The 20,408-nt window shown below is 39.8% G+C and overlaps 2 protein-coding genes across 3 annotated transcripts; one reads left to right on the top strand and one right to left on the bottom strand.

Moving 5' to 3' along the window:
• The first annotated feature begins 3,839 nt into the window (after positions 1-3,839).
• Positions 3,840-16,363, top strand: adnp2b (ADNP homeobox 2b). 2 transcript variants are annotated; one of them, XM_008421979.3, is made up of 4 exons: positions 3,840-4,149; positions 8,378-8,499; positions 11,983-12,102; positions 12,709-16,363. In XM_008421979.3, exons 2-4 carry the CDS (start codon positions 8,392-8,394, stop codon positions 15,523-15,525), a joined length of 3,045 nt encoding a protein of 1,014 aa, XP_008420201.1. In that variant the 5' UTR covers positions 3,840-4,149; positions 8,378-8,391; the 3' UTR covers positions 15,526-16,363. The 2 variants fall into 2 exon arrangements, with proteins under 2 accessions (XP_008420201.1, XP_008420202.1); XM_008421980.3 differs by lacking the exon at positions 3,840-4,149 and adding an exon at positions 7,760-7,842.
• ggcta (gamma-glutamylcyclotransferase a) lies at positions 16,348-19,252 on the bottom strand. Its single transcript, XM_008421978.3, is given in 5 exon segments — positions 16,348-16,772; positions 16,775-16,889; positions 17,285-17,417; positions 17,528-17,673; positions 18,912-19,252. Coding segments are annotated over 5 exon segments (594 nt in total). The 5' UTR covers positions 19,089-19,252; the 3' UTR covers positions 16,348-16,749.
• Between the last annotated feature and the right edge of the window lie 1,156 nt (positions 19,253-20,408).

The following is a 20,408-nucleotide window of genomic DNA, read 5'->3' on the forward strand; positions in this document are numbered from 1 at the left end:
AGTGGCTCCACCTAATCCTCATAGAAACCCAGTAATGCAGCTATTAAAGTAACTTCAGGACTTTGACAGGCTGATCACTTCCATGCCATGCTGCATGGATGCAGTAAAACTGTACAGGACACGTATATACTTTTCAGAAGGCAAACGTCTATTGATATTTATTTATTTGTGGTTCCAAGACAGTGATTTAAAGCTTTCACCAGCTTATGCCATATCCATCAAATATGAAATATTAAACTCTGAATCAGACAAAGTTTCACTATTTGAATAAATAAATTCACTGTTTGAGGTTTTTCAAGACAACAGTGGAACACTTATCTTTTAGCAGGAAGGCGCTGGGTTCAATTCCCAACTCGGGATTCTCTGTAGTTGAGCTTGAAGTTTGAATGTTCTGACAAGCATGACTAAGTTCCCCATGGGTCCATAAATATGCATATTAGGTTAACTGGGCTTTCTAAAATTGCCCCTGGGTGAGGAGAGACTGTATGGTTGTGTGATCTACTGACAAACCCTCCAGGGTGTGCACAACTTCTCGTCCAATGATAACTGGAGATACAGATAACACACATAAGTAAACAGGTGTATATGATTTATAAAGATGCATATATTTATCAGATCCACAAGATTTTCAACTAGATTTAGTTTCACTTGTAGGAATGAAATCACTGCTCTAACCTCCTACTAGGCTTCACAGGCGCTGCTGATGCCTATCTCCTGCAGTCAATTGGTGAGTGACGGCCCTGGACAAGTTGCTAGTCCATAAAAGGGCAGCAGGCAGGGTAGACAAACATACACACTCACACCTGCTTTTGGTAAGGGAGAAACCAGAGTCCTTAGGGAAACCACACACATGTAGGAGGAGAATATGCAAACTCTCCCAGCAAATCCAGGAACGTTATCTCCTGGAAACATGATGTAGGCGAGTAGACTTTGACAACTAAATGACTGGTGCCATCAGGTTATCTTTAAGCTGTTTACGTTTTAGTACATTTTTTATATTTCCAATCAATATTTTCATCAGCGATACTAGAAATGTAACACAGTGCTACATTGTCTAAAACTCACACCTACTGCATGGCTGATTATGTTTTTTCTGTTATTTCTTCTTCTTTGTGGATTTTATCCTGGCAGTTTTACTTCCTGTCAAAGTGCACAGACACGATTTAAGGTTAAACTGCTTCTTCAAACTGACACTATGAAGATGATATAAAAACTTAGGACACTCTACAAAAACCTTTGTGTTTTTATAAGATATTCTGACAGATTGACACTCATAAGCTATTATTCGAACAATGGAAATGTAATTAGAAAACAAAAGCTGAAGAAAAAACTTCAGAACATTTTCAGACAGATTAGAAAAATTGAATAATTTTAACATCAGAATAGGACATGTTTGGTATAAACCAGAGGTTGAATTAACTTGTAAAAAGGAATTCTTTTTAGTTTTACATGTTATAATGCTTTTTCCTCATGGAAACATACCTGGAGAGTTGCTTTGATTCTTTCATGCATGTTTGAGAAATCCCTTAATCACTTGAGGCAGCATTTTTATAACAGATGAGTCCAACTTGATTGTGCTATGAAATGAAAAATTTACTATACTGCACTTTTACCGAACATGCGACATTGTAATAAGAACCGAGATGAAGCAGAATTGGACCCTACAAAATGACAGATTCCCCTTATTCATAGGTTAGGTCACTGAGAACCCATGGGAGACCCTGCCAGAAGCTTAAGCCATGGATAATACAATACCCTGTGCCACAGCGGTACTGAACTGGATAAAGCTGATTTAGATAAAGGGAAGATAGGGTAGCAAAACATTAACACCCTCCTCTCACTGACCTCCATATGACAACTGAAATGTCCAAACCTGAGCACCTAACTGTGATTTTATTAACGTCTTATTAATCTTTAAGCTTCTGAAACTAAACCAGCATTGGGTATTGTTATATTAGCAATGAACTCCTTCTCATACCAAGTGTTTTATAGCTTGACATGCATTTTATTTTTTTATTATTTCTTTTCAGCTATTAAGAAAAAGAACAATCGTACAAGGCATGACACACAAATGAAAGAGCTAATTACATGGGTGGCAAAGAAATGCTCTTTGCTGCATATTTCTAAGAAATTAGCTGCTATTTCTATGTCAGAGATAATCAGGGAGTGGCTCAACCTTCTGGTTTAGGCAGGTGTATTGTGTAACCTGACACTGTAGGTACTGAATCAGTCAGCGACATCTAATGGAGTAATGCTGTCATATTGTTTAACGCTACTATCAGTGGTTATGGACGGACTATTAGTTTGATTTTTTTTTTTTTTTTTTTACTGTGACAGTGCAACCTGACACTTGAGCGAATTAGAAATTTTATTAATTTCCATTTTCATGTGGAAACTTCATCAAATATACTTCAGTGACTTATATGGTCCACAGACAGCTATAATGCAAATTAACTCTAGTTGAAAATATTGCATTCTGAAGTTCTGGTTATTAGGACACTCATCAGGATGCTTCAAATATTATGAAAATATGTATTTAATAGTACCTGAGATGAAGCCGCCCAGAGATGAGACCATTGGTTAAGTGAGTGAGTTCAGGAGTACAATGCAATAAACAGTCATAACAGGTAAATATTGCTTGCACCAAATTTATAAGTACATTTTTCTTTCAAAATTTAAGGCATAAACATGTTTTACCATTATCACTTTTCATGCAGTTTAATGTTCTAAAGATGATCTCAAGATGGAGGAAGTAAGTCAGAGTTGCTTGTTTTGTTTTGTCTACATGCAATAAGCTTGTACGACAAGACTTGAACTAAAAACAATGGATTTTCCTGGTGTCTGGTACTTTTGCTTGAGAAAAGGCATTATATAACTCTTATTGTTAAGGATTTGCAGTTCAGCAAATTATCTGTTCAGTTTGTTTCATTATATGATCTTCTCTGATTGTAGAGCCCAGCAAGAAACATGATATCGCTATTCAAATTCTTAATTTCTTTGGTATAATTTGAACAACAGATTAACAGGAATCTAAAAACTGTCACCATCCAGCACCAATTGATGTGGACATAAATTATGCCTAATCTGCATTAAGTGATCAGAAACAGAACTGCAGATTGCTAACAAAAAGGTCTCAGTGGTCGCTCGCCACGCCAGTTCGAGGAGCTTCACTTCAACATCAGCGATGTAGCGAGGTCCTCAAAAACCAACGCGACCTCTGGATATGGAGGTCAAGTGACGGGCCTCAGTCGGATGACTAAAGTGCCCCTTAACTTATCTAATAAGATTTTTAGGAACTAACGTCAAAATTTAACTTGTTCATGTGAAAAATAATTGGATCGTCTTTTACGAAACCATACAGAAGTGCATGAAAACTAAATCGCAGTTGACATGAAAATAACAAAATTTTTGAAAATGGTAGTTTTTAATATTTTGTGCAATGCTAGCCAAAACCCATGTAACTTCTGAGTCTCTTGGTAGAATGGGTGCTTAATGTGATTGGCCACAAAAAGTTGCATGATATGACATCACAAGCAAAGGCCCGCCCATTTAGCTCATTTTCTCGACAACCTATTGGTTAACTGGTGGTCTAGTACCACGTGACTCCCAGTTAGGGTGTAGGTGGCCACGCCCCCTAGCTAGCCATTTCTCATAGAATGAAAAAGTCCACTTTACAGGTTTAATGTGACATCAAAATCTGAAACTAGACTATGAAACACACCATGTGCACATGTTGGGGCCACGCTGGCTGCAAAAGCGGCAGAGTAAAAAGTTATACAGTTTTGCAGAATGTAAAGTCTCCTATTGGTCAGGTTGTGCTGTATGCAAATGAGTCGCTACGTCAGATCCTGAACTTGAGCGCCATTTTTTTTTTCCTCAACAGGGGGAAGAAAGGGGACAAAAGCTAGACCAAAAATAACTTATCTTCGGATTCCTTGCGCCGTAATCACCGTTCGCATTCAACTTTAGCCCCTTAGCGCGGCGTGCGTGGGGAGGGGATGCTGCTCCGGTGAGCGGGGGTGAGCAGCGCTGGGAGCAGACGCAGTTCACCGACACACATCTACGGGCCGGTGGAAGTGGAGCACCGTGGCTCCGCCAGAGGAGACACAGCGACGACTAACGTTAATCTGCGCCGAAAATATCACCGAGGTAAATATGTGCGAGGAGAGGCTGCGTGTTGCTGGAGTGGGAAGATGCGCTGTGACCGGCTCTGTGACCTGGCGTGTTATCTGTCAGCATGCTGCCGCTGCCAGCCTCTGGTTCCTGACTCCAATGTGGCTGATAGAATGTCTGAATGTCTGCAGAGGGGACGGGATTGGATTTAGGTAGCCATGAATAGCAAAAAAAAACAACTATTTAGGTGGGTTCAGATACTGACAAACCAGCTGTTGCGCGGTAATTATGCTTTTTAATCATATTAACCATGACGTGATTTAAAAAAAAACAACAACAAACAAATCTTTGTGCAACAGTTTAACTACGTTATTATTACTATATTCGTGATTTATAACTAACTTTTTAAATCTGTTTTTAGCAATTAAATATATTTTATATACATTTCTGCATTTGCATTTTTACAGATTTGCATACTGCACAGCATTATTCAATTTAAAGCAACGTTTTAAAGTGGAAAAACAACATTTTAGTTTATTTTTTGTCTTATAATTGGCAGAATCCTGGCATCACAATGTTTCATTAAGTGTGATACAACAAGAAGTGCCCAGGTAGGTACACAGAAAGAGATGGGGATAGGATGACGAGATCCATACCAGTGATATGAGCCTTTAAAACCGTGATTTAGTGGGGGAGACGCTAAAATGTACTCTAAAATGCATTCAGGTAGTTCCTTAATCTCATTGAACCCATTTCAACACAAGATATATTTGTTTATTAAAATCTAAATATGTTTTTTTAAATCATTAAATCAGCACGATTGAACATGTTAACTGTCACAACAGTGCATGGCGGAATAATTCAAGGTATCTTGATATATGTACACACACACAAACACACATATATATATATATATACAAATTCTGTGAATATAACATCCTGTTGGACCATACCAGAGATGCGGCAATGCAAGAATCCCTCAAAATGAAAAAGATGCTGTCTTTATTGCTGGACGTGTCAGACAAAGCTGTTCCAATCCAGTGGACAGGTCATTATTATTTGGCATGCAAAAAAAAGAAGCAATTTCAGCATTTCAATTTAGAGTACAACACATTATCTCGTATAACTGTTATATATTATAATAGAAATGTGACCAGCCATTAAAAAAAAAACACATTTTCATTTACCTTTACACATTTTACTTATTTAATCTTCTTGATTATTCCCAAGACTTAATAATAACGCAGTATGAGGATATTTTAGTTCTGGGAAATATTCAAATTAATTAGGTTTAAATGGACTGCACCCTGATTTTTTTCTTTCACATACTTAAATATGTTTTCAAATACAAAATTCCCCAAATCTGAGTGATGATTTTAGTTGTGCATTTGTATCTCAGTAAATTAAAAATACTTTTCAAAAGTAAGAGTGGAAATCTAAATCCAGTTTCTCAGAAAACTTTAATATTATTATAAGACCAGCTATTAATACGTTATTATTATTATTCCCTCTGGTTTAGGGTGCTGGGCAATGTGCATTTGGCCAATTTTTATTAGCATTGCACCAATATAGAAATTTGATCTGGTTTTGATATCCAGTATTAATACTGCTGTTCTGGTCAATTACTGATATTTACCTATATTATATACAGATTTATTTGTCTACATTCTTCAACCTATGTAAAAATGGCTACACCTCTACATTGCTTCTCTTTGTCAGTTAAACTACCCACAGTCCTTTGCTGCATCACTGTCTGTCACATGACTGAACAAATACCACATGGCCAACACCTTCCCCTCCCCCACCCGAATCACATTCACAAAAGGCAACAAGATGGAAATAAACGTCAGTTGTTAAAATCAGCTCAGTTTTACTTCACGAACTGATACCAATATGCTAAGAAATGACTTGACACCGGCTTATACGTATGTTGACCCTGCTGTATTGTGGATCTGTAGGTGTTACAATGGGTAACCATAGAAACAATGTAGGGGTTTTTGCTGTTGACCACCTAGAGCAGCTGATTAACATCTCAAATGAGGTGAATTAGAAAGAGAGAATGAAGAAGTCCTCCTTTAATAATAATGGTCCTGTGTGAGATCTTTGGCAAGCAATCAATTTGATGAACTTTAAGCACTTCCAAGCACCCAGCCAGAGTATTGAGAATTCAGTATTTTTCTGTATGTTTCACCGAGATGTGGCAGCAGGATCAAATCCCCGACTCTTGTGTCTGTGCCTGGCTTTCGAACCATAAGAGCAGACTGAGATTTTAAGAGGAGTAGCAAGAGTAAAGGACGTGGAGAAGCAGCAGTGCTGTTAAACTGTAGATGGGATAATCGAGGACATGCTGCTGTTTAGGTTTTGTTCCATATTATTTACCAAGAAAGTTTTGCAAGTTTTATTTTGGCAACCGTGTAAACTTTGCAATATGCTGTTCCCGACACTACATGTAGTGTCATCAGCTTAATTATCCCAATACAACTGTCTACTACGCTTCCAATATTTTATCAGTTTTCAGCTAGTCTACCAGAACGAGAGAAAAGAAATGTTGAATTTGTTTTATGCACATGTCTTGGATGCATACATCTCCAAAGACCTTCTCTCGGCAAGTCAAGTCATATACTTGTTTTTCTTTGCTTGGTGTACAAACCAGTTGTTCAAAGGCAACCTGTAATAATAATAATCATAGAAAAGTGTGGCTTTGAAGAGTACAGAGAAAACCACAACAGGCAATCTTTCTAGGCACAGCCATAACCATTTGCAATTCTTTGGAGAAAATTGAATTATGTAATTCAGTCAGACATCCTACATGTGGAACATAATCCACCAAAGGTCATTGCGTTACTAGTCCCAACGCTTTCTTTTTTATAAAATAAAACCTAAAATAACTGAACCCAGAACTGCAAACTAACCAAATAAATGAAAGAGTTCTAACAGTAAACATCTGAAATATATTACTGTGTCCAATTACTCTATAGCGTTTTTAAGATGAACTACTGAGATGCATCAAATTTACTTTACAAAAGAAAAGCAGCTAGAAGTGATGGTCTGGTTTAGACTTGATTGGACACGCATGTAGCTAAATTAATAGGTTTGTAAATAGTTTGTTGAGCAATAAACTGGCACATCTAGAATAGGACCAGAGGGTTTAATTGCTGGCATAAAGAGTGAAGTGATAGTGCAATCAGGGAGTTACCTGAGCATCCAACAATCACTTAAATGAATGAGTGAATTAGACACCTATAACAGGACTTTACGTACTCAAATAGAAGTCACACTTTATGTCTGCGTGAGGTGGTACTGTGTGGTTAAATCGTACACTTATTGGTATCTGGGGTGTGTGAACATGGCAGTGGTGAAACGCTGGAGTCAGTTTGCACACACATGCATTGTGTCATTTCTCTCTTTGTTGTAGAGTGTGCACCTCGCATGCCTTGCATTTGTGGCCACTTTGGGCGTTTTTTTTAATATGTACAATCTGTTTACTTTGGTCCAAATTAGTTGATTAGTTTAACTCAGGGGTGCCCAAAGTCGGTCCTCGAGGGCCGGCATCCTGCATGTTTTAGCTCTCTCCCAGGTTTAACACACCTGGATTAAATGATGGCTCGTTAGAAGGCCTAGGAGGAACATTGACAAGCTGAAAAGGTTGTTGCTACCACCAGGGAGAGAACTAAAACGTGCAGGATGCCGGCCCTCGAGGACCGACTTTGGACACCCCTGGTTTAACTGGTAAGTTTTTTTGGGTGGTTCGGAAAACTCTTAACCAAACCAAAACTTGTCACTAAAGAAACGGTTCATTTAAAACTGTATCTTGGTACGGTTTTTTTGAAAAGCACCCTAGTTTGATTGCTGCCCTTCACTTCTACACAAGCGGAAATAAAATGTTTGATTGCAGCTTCCTCCTGCTACATGTGTATATGCTCCTGGCCAAGACACTTAACCCCAAGTTGGTGAATGTGGCTAATATATTGTTTCAATTGGGCATTACGACTGGAATGCATTAATCCTAAATTCAGTCAATTTAGGATTAACGTATGATGACCTTCTTTCAGATGTTCATTCCCTGCATCACCACCACAATTGAGGCCACAATTTATGTCCTCTGAGACGACTTTGGCGGTGCCAACTCCTTTCTAATCAAATCATATATATCACCACCGTTGGGCTGCATGTGCACAAAATCAGGCCATTCAAGTTTGGCTGTTTTAACTGGTTGTACATTGTCTAATTGTGCCACGGTTTTCTGTTTTTGTTTTCCTTTAAGGTTTGCGGTAAATCATGTATCAACTTCCAGTAGGAAGTGTAGAAAAGATTCGAAAGGCTCGTAAAGCAGTGAAAAACATCCTAAGTGAGATCGGCCTCGAAGACTGTCAGAACTGGCTGAAGGTACGTTTCATTGTTATTCAATAGCTCACAAAAGGTTTTATATGTCAGGAGGCTGTAAATGTCCTTTTCAAATTGTGATTTTCCTTTAAGTTATTGTTCTTTTCATGCAGTTTTTAACATGCTGACAGGATGACCCTCGTCTGCATCCTGCATAACTTGTAACTACTTACTATGTCTCACGTTACAAATTGCATGCTACTAACGGTGCAAATTATTCAAAGAACATTAAATATCTCATTTAAGGACTTTTTCAATTTAGTTATTGATATCATCCAAACAGAATTATCTTTTTATGAATGAGAGAAGTCCTGAAATCATCCTTAGTGAGCCAGCAGTAGATTATAATTTTAACATCTTTTCTACATTATTGAAATTTGCGGTTTATATATATATATATATATATATATATACACAGTGGGGCAAAAAAGTATTTAGTCAGCCACCAATTGTGCAAGTTCTCCCACTTAAAAAGATGAGAGAGGCCTGTAATTTTTATCATAGATGTACCTCAACTATGAGAGACAAAAGGAGAAAAAAAAATCCAGAAAATCACATTTTCTGATTTTTAAAGAATTTATTGGCAATATATGGTGGAAAATAAGTATTTGGTCAGCTACAAACAAGCAAGATTTCAGGCTCTCACAGCCGTGTAACTTCTTCTGTAAGAGGCTCCTCTGTCCTCCACTTGTTACCTGTATTAATGGCACCTATTTGAACTCGTTATCAGTATAAAACACACCTGTCCACAACCTCAAACAGTCACACTCTAAACTCCACCATGGCCAAAACTAGAGAGCTGTCAAAGGACACCCGAAACAAAATTATAAACCTCCTTCCCTCAACAAGGGCATTGAAGGTGAAACGTGGCTGGGTCTTTCAGCAGGACGATGATCCCAAACTCACCACCCGGGTAACGAAGGAGTGGCTTCGTAAGAAGCATTTCAAGGTCCTGGAGTGGCCTAGCCAGTCTCCAGATGTCAACCCCATAGAAAATCTGTGGAGGGAGTTGAAAGTCCGTGTTGTCCAGCGACAGCCCCAGAACATCACAGCTCTAGAGAAGATCTGCATGGAGGAATGGGCCAAAATACCACCAACAGTGTGTGAGAACCTTGTGAAGACTTACAGAAAACGTTTGATCTCTGTCATTGCCAACAAAGGGTATATAACAAAGTATTGAGATGAACTTTAGTTATTGACCAAATACTTATTTTCCACCATATTTTGCAAATAAATTCTTTAAAAATCAGAAAATTTGATTTTCTGGATTTTTTTTTCTCCTTTTGTCTCTCATAGTTGAGGTACATCTATGATGAAAATTACAGGCCTCTCTCATCTTTTTAAGTGGGAGAACTTGCACAATTGGTGGGTGACTAAATACTTTTTTGCCCCACTGTATATATACATATATATTAATGCTAAACGTCTGATTGACATAATCTTTGAAACTGTACAACTTCTTTGTCATAACAGCAACCAGCATCTGAGTCGTGAGAACTGGCTTTCTGCTGTTGAGTTTTGAATATTTAGCAGCATCTGACTGTAGCAGTGGACGACTAAAAGTTTCCGGTATTCTCAAATCCAAAACTCGTCAGCACTCTTATGGCCATATTCATCCACTCCCATGAGTTGTGAAGTTCTGCTGAAGAAGTGCATCCAGTTTTGACACCTTCTGACAACGTGTCTCTCCGTGGTGAGAAGAAGTCCTGTAAACACCGTTACGCGTGAGGACGCACAGAGCCTGACTTTGACGCGGCACAGGCGCACACATTGCACATGGTTACGCATGCAGCTGGTGGATTCATGTCAAAACAAACCCCAAAGTGCCTCATATCCTTATGACAGGACGCGTGTTGGCTACACATTGGTGGCTTGAGATTTAGTTTCCGAGTTGACCAGTCGGAAATATTCCAGAAAGAATACAGGCATGTCAAAACGAGCTGAAGTCGCTCTCTGGATGTTATTGGCTCATAAAAAGCCATTTTATAACATTATTGGTCGAATGCGGTGTCGATCAAAAGGGGGCAGCTCTAGGCTGCCATATAAAAGCGTCATAATGGACACCGGCAGAGTTTAAGCCCTTATTGCTCACCCCAGAAAATACAATGTAAAAACGACATGTTGGCGTTCTAGTGCGGGTTAAGGGGTTAAAAGTGAACTTTATTGGCTTGGGTTTTATTTTTTCCAAGCTGAGAAGTGCTATGATTACTAATTACCTAATTTTTTCCTATTGTTGTATCATGAACACTGACCTTAAGATTTGTAGATAAAGACTCTCGCTGTGGTTCTCCAGAGTGCCAAAACTTTAGATCAGGGCCAGAAAAAAAAATCACATTGAAGTGTGACCATAAAACAAGCAAAACCAGAAGAAAAAAAAGTACTATAAGGACGCAAATTCTTTTTATATAAGCCGTACACTTTAGATCAGTCTGGTCAAACACAGAGGAAAATGTCCTTATTTCATTTAGGTCTACATAGTGTCTATTATTGATAAGTTGCAGCATCATTTATAATTAAATGTTTCTTTTTTTAATTTGGAATTACTTTCTATGCAGTTTGATGAAATTGGGTCGTTCATCTTTAGAGTCGGGCAGTATGTGATAACTCTGTCTGTAAAACATGGCAAGGTATTTGTGCCGAGCAACATATTAACATCTGTTTTTGCCATTTTCCCTACCTGTGTCCAGTATAATTGACCATTTATCACAAATGTTTCAAGAACAGCCAAATAAAAAAATAGAGGAAAAATACCATCACCACTCAGATGAGCTGTTGCTATGCAAGTCAGATTATGAAACCAAGGAAAGAGAAAAATAAAACTGAGTAGTTCTATAGACAGTCCCCTGATTTCTTTGCAGACTGTCTCGTTAACACTAATAATGTCACACTGACTCCAACTTATTGTCCTTTTAAAAGATGTGAAAAAAATATTTTCTTTTTGTAAACGGATAAAACTAAACCTTAACGTTTGTTCTTATCCGTTTTAATCAGGTGGTAGTCGTCTCTTCAAGGTTGATGCACTGTTTAAGTTTTAAAAAGTATGAAAAAAGGAAAATGAAACGTTTGTTCATCCAGTCATCTATCGATCCATTCATCCACTAATCTTTCCAGCCATCCTTTGCTTCCTCCTTCACAGCCTGTTTTACAGGTTATACATTTAAATCCTGTCCACTATAGCCAGAAAATTTATTGATAAATCTGGAAACGTCAGAAGGTTGTGTAGGAATCTTACCTGTGGGTGGAGCTGTTTCATGGATAAGTTGCAGAAACAGAATTATTTCATCAGTGCAACAACTTATCTTGACTTACCAGGTACCACCAGTAGCAGTCAGAAAACAGCTGTTTTATTTGATTTATTCTATAGATTTGGCTCAATAGAGATTGTGAAAACTCTTTGGAAAGTTCTGATCTTCAGGACAAGAAGGATGTAGTTTTGACATTCTCTGAAGGGATGTTTTCTATTATGATTTTGTTTGTTCTGTGCAGGATCTGAATGAAAACCCAGATGAGAAAAATGCAGATGAAGAAGAGGAGGAAGAAGAAGCCTTTCAGGAAACTGAATGGGTTGATATCACAGAGGGATTCAGTGTCCGGCAGCAGAAGAAGGTGAACCTCATGTTTTCCTTTTGCATCAATGACTTTCTTCAAAATCCAAAATAATGAAATGTTTTTTTTTTCTTTAGTGCTTTTATTTTTATCTTACCATTTTTCTCCTAAATGTTTTCGTCGTGTATCGCTTCTCTGTATGCACGAGTTATTTCTCGATTAAACAAAACGTATGCCGCTTCTGCAAAACAGTTTTCATGCAGGACTGAGATTCTTGAAGCATGATTACTTTGAGTAATAATAATATATAGAAAAAAGTGTGAAGTACAAATCTAAAATTATCTAATTGCTTTGTTCAAAACGGATTTTAAACATGCTTGAAACTTGTCATTGAATTGGGATGTCATCCAAAAGTTATTTCAGTCATTCTATTGAGATTCATTTCAGCAAATTTCATCCTTAAAACTCTCAAATATGTACACTTGGATATATCGCTAAACAAAAGACCTTCTTATTCAAACAATTAGACTTTACCCTCGTCTGCTCAACTGCCTATAAATCAGAATATGAGGATCTTTTAGCCCCGCTAATTTAACAAATTTAGCAGCTGGAAGAAAATTATTGTAAATATTTTCCTGATTTCCATTTGTTTCCCTCTCTGTCCAGTGGCCGTATCGGTCTCGATCTCTGTGCTGCACCCTCTGCAAGTACTCATCACAAAACCTCTACAACTTCAGAAGCCACGTCTCGCGCTGCCACGCGTACGTTCAGTCGTACTGCGCACTGGCACCCTGCTCTCAATGCCTCTTTATCGCTCACCCCAAGATCGTCAAGAAGCACATGCTCTTCTTCCACGCCAAACTGCCCGTCCCAAACATAAGGGACGGGCAGGGACAGAAGGAGAGTGGGTTCACCCATCGCTCTGCAGAGAGGTATCAATGTCGAAGGTGCGGATTCCCGACCTCCTCTATCTTCGCGATAAAGAAGCACATCATTCTCAAGCACCTGGATCACCTGGCAGAGCAGTACATTGGTTACAGATTGCACCAGCAGGGGACTACAGCAGTAAAGATCTACTGCTGCAAGGTGTGCAAGGTAAACACTGGAACTCTAGACCAAATGTTGCACCATATGCTGGTGGAGCCAGCACACTATACCGTCACCATACAGGTGCAGAGTGTCATTACGGAAAACAAGAACTACACTGTTAAACCAACTTCTAATGGAAACGGATTGTTGGTCACATTCCCAAATATTGCTCCCAAACCACAGGCGCCTCAGATATTTCCCAGTAACCAGCTGGTTTTACCCAGTAATGGCCAACCTGCTGGGACTGTTGTGGCGGTGCAGCAGCTACAAGGCAACACGAACAGTGCAACTCTGATCTGTACTCCTGGAACCAACCAAGCTTTTCTCCCTCCACAAGCATCGGCGCTAGTGCAGCTTGCTAGCGCAGAAGCTAAAGGTTTGCTCCAGCCTGGTGCGACGATAGCCCTCCGAAGCGCTCTGCCCCAAGGGTCGTCTGTAGTTCAGCTTCCCACAGTGTCCAATGTGTCTCTGAAGCAGACACCCATGACCTTACCCTCTCCTATAGCTCAACCACAACAGGCTCAACCACAAGGGCAGCAAGTGGTTCTTCCACCAGGACCTCAAACCAATCTGGCTGCTGGAGTTGCTCCTAAGCCTGTTGTGGCTGCACAGACTTCACAAGCAAACCACACTCCCCTACAAGGAACCATGCTCACTTCACAGTCCCTGCTGAGTCACCTTATCCCCACCGGCAACAGGGTGAACGGCATGCCCACGTACACGTTCGCTCCACTCGTCTCTCAGAAAACATCCACGCCTCTCAAGCCTGTTGAGCAATTGAGTAACTCCACGCCTCAGACCAAGAGGTGGATCACCTGCCCCCTCTGCAATGAACTTTTCCCTTCAAACGTCTTTGATATGCACATGGAGGCCGCCCACCAGACCAAATCTACTGCTTCCAAGTCAGAAAGCGTTGCCGCTCGAGCAGCATTCCTGAAGAAAATGCCCGACAAGACCGTCAAATGTCTGACATGCAAAATTTTGCTAACAGAGCGGGTCGTCTTCCAACACTTGCTGCATGGGCTCAATTGTTTGTACTGCTCAGCTTTGTTCTTTTCAGTCAAACAGCTTGTAGACCATGTAAAGCTGCACAATCCAGCCAGCAAGGTGTATTGTGACTTTCTTAGGCAGAAGTACAAGATATACTCCAAAGGTAACGGTGCCATCATCTTTCCTCATTTTGACGTGAACACCACCGCACCAAAGGACATCCTGGGAGAAGCGGAGGTCAACCTCGCCCTAGTCACGAGTTCTCTTGACCTGATTTACTTCAAGTTGCAGGCCAGCAGCCCACAAGAAGTTTGCCCCGCACCCATGAAAATCCACAGCGCCTACTGTCCCTTCTGCAACGAGAGGTTTCAGAGTCAGTCTGATCATGTTCTGCACTTGAAGCAGAAGCACTTTGTGGCGCCAACCATTCATGCCATCTTGAAGACTGAGGCGTTCAAGTGCATATACTGCAACGGGGTGTACACTGGAAAGGTCACTCAGCAGGCTGTGATGCTCCATATCCAGCGGTGTCGCTGTTCTCCAAAACCGCCTCCACTGCCGCCACCGCCACCAATTCCTAAGCCCACGGCTCCCACAGCTGTGCTGCAGCATCAACCACAACTAAAGCCAGCTCCGCAGGTCAGTCAGCAGTCGGGACTTTACTTCCTCCAAGTGCCGCAGGGAATGACAATGACACGGGCCATAGCCCCAGCTCGTGTGATCCGAGCCCCAGCCCCTGCGGACCCCCCAGAAACCGAGGCAGAGCGGCAGCTGAAGAGGAGGCTTGAGGCAGCTTTGAAGGAGGCCATGGAGGCCAACAGGCGAGAGCGAGAAGAAAAGGCCGCCATGCGCAAGAGGAAAGAGCAGGAGAAACGGCTGCGGGAGAAGGAGTTGCACGAGAAGCAGGAACCCCCACCAGAGCCAGAGATCCCGAGCGACCCTACCGTCAAGCTCGTGTTGGAGCCGAGCGCCGTGGAGCGTCGCTGCAGTGACGAACGCAGAGAGTTTATCTCAAAGTACTTCAACATGAACCCCTACGCCACCAAACCGGAGACCGAGGAGTTGTGCAGAAGGCTGTCTATAACCAAAGCAGAGCTGGCGGGCCACTTCAGCAAGAAGCGCAGCAAGTGCATGAAAAGCCTCAAGAGGAACACGGCCGCCATCTTACTCGGCTTTAACATGAGCGAGCTGAGCAAAGTGAAGCACAAGCTACTGATCCCAGAGCCAGAGGCGCCGGCCGACATTGTGGAGTCGGAGGAGGAGGAATCTGAAGAACCGGAAACGACTGAAGAAGCAGCGGAACAGGAACCGACGACGACTGTAGAAGGCACAAAGGACGTGGAGGACGAGCTAGAACCGATGGATGTAGGTGACGCAGAGACGGAGCAGGAGCCGATGGAATGAGCCGAGATATTTGAGATATGGACCAAAACTAAGCAAATCAAGTTTAAATTCAAAACAGAAACTGATAATTCCCAATGACTTTTCTGTTGAGTCATAGTCTCATTTCATAATATTTGAGTTACCCTGAAACAGAGGGCGGTTTGTTGATGTAGCCCTCGCTAATAGTGCTTTGGTCCACCTCAGTATGTATCAGTTTTCCTCCTTCTGATTTCCACTCGGATGCAGTGACAGGTTGAGGCTTTTCTAAAACATAATGATTCTGAGTTAATGAACAGCATCTCCCTGGATTCAACTTTTACCACAAACCCAAGTTCTCAGCTGCCTTTTATACCCTTTATTTAAAACCACTCACTCAAAATATTTCTAAATTACTTTGGTTCAGTTTATATTTTTTTTATTATATTAGACTTTGCCTTATAAGTTTGACCTTTTTTCTGTTTTGTGACCACCACTGCTTTTGTATTTTTCACCATTTTTCACAGTCCAAATTCTCCTCAGAATGTTCCTCTCTTCCCTCCAAATTTTACATGGTTTACTTTTTTTTCTTTTCTTTTTTTTTTAGCCTTTCTGTCAGAATAACTTAATTTGTGCCATTGCGAGGTCCACACGTCTGCATAGACTTGAGCAAAGATTAAACTAAACTCACACATTGCTGAATAATCCCGTGCATTGGTTTTGTTTTCCTGGCTGCTTCTTTTTGTATTAGTATTTTCTATAACTACTAGAGTATGAAAAGTGTTGGGTTAGATATAAAAGTAAAACATTCTGTCCAAGGCCACTGTGGTGTAAAAAAACAAAAAAGAAATAAAAAAAATAAAGTGGTTTCTTTTTAAACAAATGATTCACTTTTGTTTATTTAATAAAAATATGTTCATGTTAGAGTATTTTCAGAAGACATCTAGTAATTTGTCATGTTTTATTGACGGTGCAATAGTACTAATAATACTGTTTAATTTTAGTATTAATCAGGCTGCATGCTGGGCCACACCAACTATCTTGTGATTGGATGCTTACAATATTATGACACAGCAAGAGGTAAATCTATTCAACCAGCAAATTGCAGATTGACCTTCAGGTCTAGATGATGTTTTTTTTTACAGTAAAGCATCATGGATGTAACTACTGTTGCATCTACCTTAATAAGAGGAATACAGTAACATTTCAGCCTAACTGGATGATGATCCTGAAATGTTCTAAGAACTAGTGATATTAATGTGATTTTGCTCATTTAATTCCAGGGAGCTGGTAACGGCTCTAATTTGGTCCAGGATTGACGGGCCGGAGTAGTTGTTGGTCTGAATGGCCTCCAGTCTCTCCAGGTATTCCCTTGGAAGCCCGTTCTGTTCTGCTCCCATGCACACCACCTTCAATGTGGAAAAACAAACAATTATGCAAAACGAGAAACTTGAAAATAATGAACGAATAGTCACAGTGTTTGAGAAATATGTTCTCAAAAGAACATATTTTCACGGTTTTGACATATTACACATTTTGAAAAATCCCTCCAAACTTCTAGGTTTTACTGATCTATTTTGTGATATTCCAGATGTTTATTTACAAAACGGTTGCCTTAAAAATATGTGAGCACACAGGCCAGAATAAGATTCTGACATCATCATTGCTATTAAAGATTTTAATCAAAAATATTTAATTTGATTTTTTTTTTTTTTTTTATCCCAGGACCGTTTTTAGGTGTTTCTCACTTGAAACCTCTTGATTAAATAAAAAACAAAAATAAGTTGGTGTGTTTTCAGGTCACCTGTTTATATTGGGGAGATGGGAGACAGGCATGAAAGTTGTTCATCTGGTACGTCCTGCATCGTATCGCCTCCCTTTCAGTCTCGACGGAGACCTCCAGCGGGGAGTACTCTCCATGGCTCACGCCTTCCTGTCTTCAAAGACGCATGAATAGGAAAAACAAACAAACAAAAAAAACATTGATGTTTAAACTGCACCAATTTAATGATAAACTTCTAACCAGATGTGCATTTGTGCCTCTCACTTGTCTAAGGTTGGGAGGTTTTCATTGCTCAAAGTCCAGATTACACCCCACACCTCTTCGCCCTGACAGGACTCGATGGTGGCCACTCCTCCGTGCCAGGACGTTTCCACATGTTCCTCCCACAGGCCAAAGTTCAGCTTGTAGTCCTGTGAAAATGCATAACCAAAAGATGCAAAACTAACATTAAATCCGGTTTGACTTTTCAAAAATTCAAATCTTGTTTTCTTGAATATTACATAAGTATATAATTATTTTTGTACAGTTCTCTCCTGTCTGACTTTAATTTGAATCCCAACCTGGGATCTACACTAGATTGTAGAAAGTAGCATGGTCAGATCCCACAAAAAACCTTTAAAATAGTTATTTTATGAGTTTTGGGAAATTAATGACGGCTTTACAAACCACAAAATATGTTTTATGCAATCTGTGATTAGAGTTAAATACTTCTGTTCAGACTTGAGCTCTCTGGGTAATGTAATTTTCAAGCAGGACCTCGAGTAAGATAGGTTTAGTCAAGAAAATAAAACTATTTTTGTTTCACACTCACAAATCAGCATTTTATCGAATGAGTAATGTATACAAAAATCTCAGTTAAGTTTGACCATTTCAAGTGTTTTATTTAACTTGAAATGGTCAAGTGAAATAAAACACTTGACCAATGCAGTTTAGAGTCAAAAATGCTGCGAAATAAGCCTTTAATCGCGAAGTCCAGATCTGATATGAAACTGAAGTTGGTTTCCGACTGAGGCTTCCGATACAGGAAATGGCTAAAAGGGCGATTCCACCTCATTTTTCCACTGCTTTCGGGATCTTTCATCTACTTCAGTCAAACATCTACAACACCTCGACTCTTCAAACCTGTCTAATCTAATCTGGTATTAGATTATCCTCATCTAATATCAGACTATTTAAAAACAATTGTGTGAATTGTGAAACTTCAATAAAAGGCGATCGCAGCCCTTTTTATGCAATCGCCTTTTAGTGAAGGCACACTGCAATCGGAAACCAACTTCAGCCCCATGCTCTCTCTCTCTGGTTCCGATTCGACTACCTACTTCAGCTACTTTCATAAAAAGCAGATGAAGAGCAGCGGTTCGTTTTAGTTTCCTGCGCTGCCTGAGGCGTCAGCCAGGTTGTAGTATGGTTTGTTAGAGGGGAAAGCAAGTGTAGGCTAGCTCTCATGTCACCCAAAACAACTTGGAACAGAGGTACTACACTTTCAGATAGCATGACACTAGCCAAAATAGGACAGTAAAAATGACATGCATAATGGTTTACAATATAAATCATATATGAAATCCTACATAATTGTCGTCTGTCGTAAATGCACCGCGGAGAGCAAAAATATTGACGCTGTAAAATTGACCAATTTCAATGTACAAACCTTTAGTCGACCGGTAGAGACGAACGAAGCCGATGGATTCTTTAGCTGCAGTCTTTCCCTCAATAAGTTGCTTCCAAACGCAAAGTACATAAAACTACCTTCGCTGGTAGCTGACATTTCTACAAAATATATATCAATTAGTAAAAATATATAGGAAATATACGACACACACCACATCGGAATGGATTCGTTTCAACCGGTGTTCTGACTATTGGTGCCACCTCGTACTTCCTACCGTAGCACGGATAGTTAGCTAAGTCTGTCAGTGCTGCGCCTCCAAAACTGCTACCGTCATGTTTACGAACAGAAAACGATGGCGGGTTGTTTTAATGTTAAATATATTGAATAACATAACTGAAGTGGAAGCTTAGGAGTTATGCTTAGCATAGAATTGGAACAATTTATATACATGACGAAGCCAGAAGATCACTTCCTTCATCTGAATATTCTACCCGTTTAAAATGAAAAACATGTATGCACTAATCCTTTTACTAAAATATCCTACCTTTTAAAAAAATATATTTTAAATTCAGAGTTTGTAATAATATTACAAATAGTATCAGACAGGGGAAACAGGGTTTTATTGTAATTAAACTGGTCACAGACAAATACAGATCACCGCAACTCTTTTTTGCGCAATAATATGTTGCAAGTCTGTTATCAGATGCAGCGCAGCCACAATGTGTCCACCGAACTGCGCAGGTTACTGTGCACCTGAAATGATAGGATATGTTTAAACTAATATTACACCGCTATACAGCTTCAATCTCACATAGTATCACTACCAATATCTATTGGTGTTGGGGGGAAAAAAAAGAGTGCAATTAAGTTAAAATATTTGAAAGTATAGGGACTAAATAGCCCACAAAACAAAGTATTTTGTCCTGATTAACAGCCAAACAATGCCTTGTTTACAGTGGTAACGACATTGCAAAAACCATTTATAAATATATTTAGAAGCTGTCACGTAAACTAAAAACATGAAGTAATACAACAGCTTAATGAAAACCAGGGTTAAAATAAATTAAATAAAGCTTTCCGTAATCTTCGATGAAATAAAACACATGAAACCAAACTTCCACAGGCAGGACGTATTTATAAGAAATCTGCTGAGTAAGCAGTATGTGACGAAATCAATGTGCGCATGCGCATTACCACAAGGTAGGACGGATTTATGGGTAGCACAGATAAGCGGCTGTTGTGCTTCCAGAGGAAATGAACTCAGACCAGTACTCTTTCGTCAAAGGCAGTTTTAACATTTCATAGTCGTACAGGTAGTTACATGAAATCGTTTTTCGAATCTACATGATTTCACTCAACTGAGGGATGTTTCACAAAAGTAGGGTTACCAAATCCAGGATAAGAGATTAAAGCCAGGCTTGACATGGCGCCAGCACTTTATCCGTTTCACAAAGACCAAACCAGGCTCAGGGGTTCAGATTATTCATGTCAAACCAGGCTTAAGTAATGCAGGTGAATGCGCGTCACATGTTTTGT

Source organism: Poecilia reticulata, chromosome 11 (assembly GCF_904066995.2).
Source record: "Poecilia reticulata chromosome 11, P_reticulata-male-v2, whole genome shotgun sequence".
Classification (NCBI taxonomy): Eukaryota; Metazoa; Chordata; class Actinopteri; order Cyprinodontiformes; family Poeciliidae; genus Poecilia; species Poecilia reticulata.